A 5314-nucleotide genomic window follows, 5' to 3' on the forward strand; every position below is an offset into this window, starting at 1 on the left:
CGTTTAACGACTATTAACCCACGGCAACCCTTAACACTTGGCACCTATCGCCCACCCAAAGCCCCGCTCTTCCGCCTTTCGAGACCACCGGCTTTGATTTCCCAGAAGCCCCACAACCGCCGTTTTGCACATATTTCTACTTAGTGCAACGACTTTAAACGGCAACTTACCAAAGTGAAGCAAAACCCAGATGAGGAAAACTGGGGGAGCCGAAGAAAAAAGGAAAACTTTTACCACAAATCGGATTTCCTGCATCGATTTGCGGTCTTCGCACGCGCCTCGAACTGAAAAGCGATGCATTAAGTAGATCATAGAGCAACGACTGCCTTTTAAAAGATCGCATCTCTTCGAAACGAGAGCGACCAGAATCCAGAATGCAGAATCGCAGCTCGATATAAGAATCAAAGACAACGCACAACACGAATGCCAGAGATGTTTCCCAAGGAAATAGAAGAGATTCCTCTGCTGGCCCCGCTTTTCCAAGAAGCCATCCAAAGCCACCAGCCACCAGCCAGCAGAAGAAGGAAACGTGTGCGCGGCTGACAAGTTTTTCCCTTATTTGCCAATTGTCGGCCGCGCCACAAGCATATGGATGACATCGCCGTCAAGTCCAGTTTTCCAGGCCGGAGTGGAGTGCTTCTCAAGAGCTCGTGGGGAAAGATTGGAAAATCAATCACATATTTGACTGAGATAGCTACAGTTTAAGCCTACCTTTAATATATGTTTCTTTGGCTCTTTGGGATCGATTAATACACATACAGCTGTGGAAGCTACAGTTCTTCCGGAGTTTTCATGAATGTAAGTTAGGAAGGGCATTACATATGCTATTGAACTCTTCATAAACTCTAATAGTTGAATACTGTCTATTAAAGCCACGATCTCAACGAGCTAGCATGGGCGTACAACATCCATTAAAGTGAGAACTATTAAAGTCGAAAGCTGCCTGTAACTTATTCTATTTATGAGCCCATCCTGAATAGAGAACCCAGAACCCAGAACCCTGTTCTATTCAATGGATACTGGGTGTGGAGAACAAGTTTCGCCCGGAGTCAATGCCTGATTCCAGCATTCCACCTCCTGACAACGTGCCAAAATAGCCCTGAAGGTTTCTATCGAAGGGCCCAACTCCCAACTAATTGCCTGGGCACGCCTTCAACTTCTTTGCAAAATAGAGAAGGGGAGAAGGGGGAACTCATCAAGCGCCGATGCATATTCATAGTCATAACGAGATTTGAGATTTGAGGTCTCTCATGTTCACACAATCATCCTCTGCTCCGGCGACTGGAGACACTCCTCATAACTGCACAATTACCTGATTATTTTAATTAGCCAAAAAGTGCAATTAAAGTAAAAAAGTTGAGCAAGTGCAGGAAAAAATTGAGGTGACAACACATAGGAAATGTCTAAATATACGAACAAAAGCTGGCGATGGCATAAATCACCGGCGAGGGGAAACGGGCGAGCGGGCAAATGGGGAAACTGTAACTGCAAACAAGTTAATGAATGTATCTGAGAGATACATCTGCATGGAGCGAAAGACTCGAGACTCGACAAATAGAGTTGGCCGAAAAGCAAAAAGCGGCTATAAAAAGCGTTAACACGACAACAACAGCAATTGGCAAACAATAAAATACACTTAGCAGCCGCAGAAGAAGCGAATACACTACACTAAATTGCTGTTCACAATTCTCGCAGAGTCCAGCCAGCAAAGGCAAATAAATTTTTCTGTCTGCCCGATGTGGGTCAGCAAGAAAAGCCTCCCCCTTTCCATTTTATAGAAAGAAGATTTCAATGCCAGCGGCAGGCATTTCCATCAGCCAACTCTGCAACTCTTTCTCTCGCGTGTTAGTTAGATTTTAACTACCGTTTAAGAAGAATCGCACGGATACTCTCAATCTCAATTCTTCCCAACTCTTCTCAACTGAACTCCAATCCACTCCACTCCACTCCACTGCTGGCTGCGTTCATTAATCACCTTCAGTCGGTCCAAAGAGTCAATTCCGAACAGCCTGCCAAATGTGTTCCACGCAACCGCTCAATCTCCGTATCTTTTGGGTGCCTGGAACGAGGCGCACATTTGGCTTTTATCACTCGATCCGCACCAAATAAACTACAAAGCCTCTAACGCAAAAACAGAGGAATACTTATTCGTGTGCCAGATTTTCGCGCATTTGCGGCTTGCGTGAAGAATTTCCTATCGGTCAAGACGGAGGAAAATTCTGTTGCAGCTCCTAATGGGTTTTTGGATGCGAAAACAATCTGCATAGACTGCGAATAGCACCTCCATAAAGCACAGAAGTTGCATAAACTCTTTAAAAGTGCCTTTGATTTGCCTTAGCTTGGGTTTGTAGAGTGAGAAGAAAGATAGGCAGCATTTCTTTTACGAGCATAAGTATTTCATTTATTCCGGGACGATATCGGTTGAGCTTCTTCCAAAGTTTAACCGTGGTAGATGTGGTGTCCGTAGGCGGGAACAGCGTAGGACTTCAGCACAGGCACATGCTGCACCACTGGCACATGCTTCACCACTGGGACGTGCTGCACCACCGGAACGTGTTTCACCACCGGCACGGACTTCACCACGGGCACCACGCTAGCCACAGGGATCACTCCGTAAGAGGGCTCGATGTAGCCAGGAGCAGCGAAAGCCACGGCAACCAGGGCGAAGAACACAGCGATCTAAAGAGAGATTGTTGATTATGAACAAACCAAGGTGTATTACTATTCCATGCACTTACAATGCGGAACATTTTGGTATTTGGTTTTAGATTTGCAACTTGACTGGGAGATATTGTCACTAGGCTGCTAGTCGGACGACTGTTGATGTTGACCAATGGATCAGTTAGTTTATATAGCCAAAAATCACTTCAATAATGACTTCTAAACGAGCAAACGTGTTTGGCCATAATTCTTCGGTTTAGTTGATAGAATGGATCTATCAGTTGACCTCATGTAGGTGCGTCAAATAGGTCTTTTTTGTGGTCGTGACCTTGGTTCTTGGCTCATCACAAACGCGTGAAGCGATCGCTATAATGACAATGGTCTTGGAAGTAAACAATAATAGGCAAACGGATCTGAAAACAGCCAACAATTGAGGAGTCATTGAATGGAGATTATGTCCAAAGGTTAGGCAATAACGACCGATAACGGGAAGTTCGCCGCTGGAGATGAAACCAAATAGAATGCGCATTAATCGAACATACCAATTTGGAGATAATTAAACTGGTTTGGCGCGTGGCACTCGAACAGAAGTCATTTGGGGGCTATTTTCGGCTGAGGTGCTAACTACTATATATAATGATTCCACAGATGGTCAATCATCAACAGTCGTCCGGCTCACTCAAACGTTTGATAACCACAGACTTTCAGCTCTCAGCTCAAAACAAAACACTAAAATGTTCCGCTTCGTAAGTGCAAGGAACTATAGTATATCCTCAGGATTGCTTATAACGAATATTATCTCTTTAGATCGCTGTGTTCTTCGCCCTGGTTGCCATGGCTCTTGCTGCTCCTGGCTACATCGAGCCCTCTTACGGAGTGGTTCCTGTGGTGAAGTCTGTTCCGGTGGTGCAGCATGTCCCGGTGGTGCAGCACGTCCCAGTGGTAAAGCATGTGCCAGTGGTGCAGCATGTGCCTGTGCTGAAGTCCTACGGTGTGCCCGCCTACGGACACCACATCTACCACGGTTAGACTAGCACAACCCTTTTTGAATCGACTCGGCATTAATAAACTACCAAACAAATCGAACATTTTCTTACTTTCTTTTGGTTCAATTATCTATTATATCTTTCTGTTAGTTTACAGCAATGCACTTTACTATTATTATGTAGTACACAGATGTATAGCTCAACTTAATGATGTACGTTTTTCCCTGCATAAAGGAAATCATTCTTGTAAAACAAGGTACTTAACACCCTTTGGTGGCCAGCACTTTCCATTTTCCTCATTTTACAGCTGGGAAAATTGTTTTATGGTCCGCAGCATCAAGTGGCTTCAATGGCTCGCTGATTATTTTATGAGACATTTTGTTAAATTTTGTTAAATGTAATTTCACCTCGCACATTTTGTTATTTGCGAATAGTGACACATAAAGTCGTTAACAAGGTGACAAGTGTCCAGGGGAAATTTCTGCGTCTCTGCATTTTTTCGTCTCTTCATTTTTTCGTTTCATCATTAATCAGCGGAATAAAGAGACGCCTCTAAACTGCAGCTGCATCCTCTCCTCATCTACGACTCCCCCTCCTCCTCCGTCGTGTCCATAAAACCCAGTCCCAGCTCGTCTTTAATTTGAGCCAATTAAACTGGCGACAAAGCACAGCCTTCCACTCAAAGCCAAACACTCGACACACTCTTAGAGCCAACCGCCTTTCCCTTTGGCTTTTCCCCCGGTTTGCTGCGGTTCGATCTGGCGACAATGATGAACCTGAGTGGATCGTACATGAATGTTTCATTGTTTTTCATTTGGGGCTTTACTCGATTCGGGTTATTAAATCGCTGGCTAGAAAAACTCTCAAGCGATTTGGTAGAAACAAAAAAAAAACAAACCAAAAACCATAGAAATAAGCAGACAAAAATATAAAAATAAATTGTGTTCGAAAGTCGATTTTGTGAACATGCTTTTGGGGCCTTTTTGTGGCTGCTTTTGTTTTTCCTATTGCCAAAAGATTTATTGTTACCGTTTTCTTCTTAATTTTCCCCACATTTCATTTCGGTTTCGGTTTTAGTTTCAGTTTCAGATTGGTTTGGTTTTACAGCCTGCTGCTACCATTCAGGTAGGTTCCACTTCCTTCCACTTCCCAGTTTAAAGTAAATTTCTCGCCCAGAGTTTGGCAATTTTATTTCTCTATTAGGGGGAAAAATAGTAATTTGCTGCTCGACTATGACGAAATCATTTGATCCGCCTCACATGTGACGTAGTCTTTTTTTTTGGGGCCTGTCTCTCCTTTTGTGTGGTTTTTCATTTTTTATTGGTCTGTGGTAATGACTTCATCGTCGCAGTCGCCGTCGCCCAGCCGCCCGAGATCCGCAGTTCATTTGATAAATTATCCAACAGTTTGTAATAATATTTTTCTTGGCCACTCGGGGGGAGTTGCCTGCGATGTGGTGTGCCTGCTTTTGTTTTCTTTTTGTTAATTATCCGCTTTAATTGTTAATTTAAATCACGAAGGAAAGTGAAACTCGATTGAACTCGAGAGACCCCAGTTCATCTCCATCTCGTGTGTGGAATTGGGCGTGTTCCGGATCGATGAAGGAAAGAAAGGTTTTCAAATACTTTGAGCCATAGTTGCGTAGGCTTTCAGTTTCAATGTTTCGG

At 43.8% G+C, this 5314-nt stretch overlaps 3 protein-coding genes across 5 annotated transcripts in view; 1 reads left to right on the forward strand and 2 right to left on the reverse strand.

The window, feature by feature from the left end:
• The window catches only part of LOC122617545 (pneumococcal serine-rich repeat protein), a 110038-nt gene that overhangs the window by 65112 nt on the left and 39612 nt on the right, over nucleotides 1-5314 (reverse strand). The window lies entirely within an intron of this gene.
• Nucleotides 2440-2820, reverse strand: LOC122617550. Its single transcript, XM_043793455.1, has 2 exons — nucleotides 2739-2820; nucleotides 2440-2679 (listed from the first exon to the last, which is right to left on the reverse strand). Exons 1-2 carry the CDS (start codon nucleotides 2748-2750, stop codon nucleotides 2440-2442), a joined length of 252 nt encoding a protein of 83 aa, XP_043649390.1. The 5' UTR covers nucleotides 2751-2820.
• LOC122618365 lies at nucleotides 3396-3690 on the forward strand. The gene is made up of 2 exons (XM_043794760.1): nucleotides 3396-3407; nucleotides 3469-3690. Exons 1-2 carry the CDS (start codon nucleotides 3396-3398, stop codon nucleotides 3688-3690), a joined length of 234 nt encoding a protein of 77 aa, XP_043650695.1.

This window comes from Drosophila teissieri, chromosome 3L (genome assembly GCF_016746235.2).
Source record: "Drosophila teissieri strain GT53w chromosome 3L, Prin_Dtei_1.1, whole genome shotgun sequence".
NCBI lineage: Eukaryota > Metazoa > Arthropoda > Insecta > Diptera > Drosophilidae > Drosophila > Drosophila teissieri.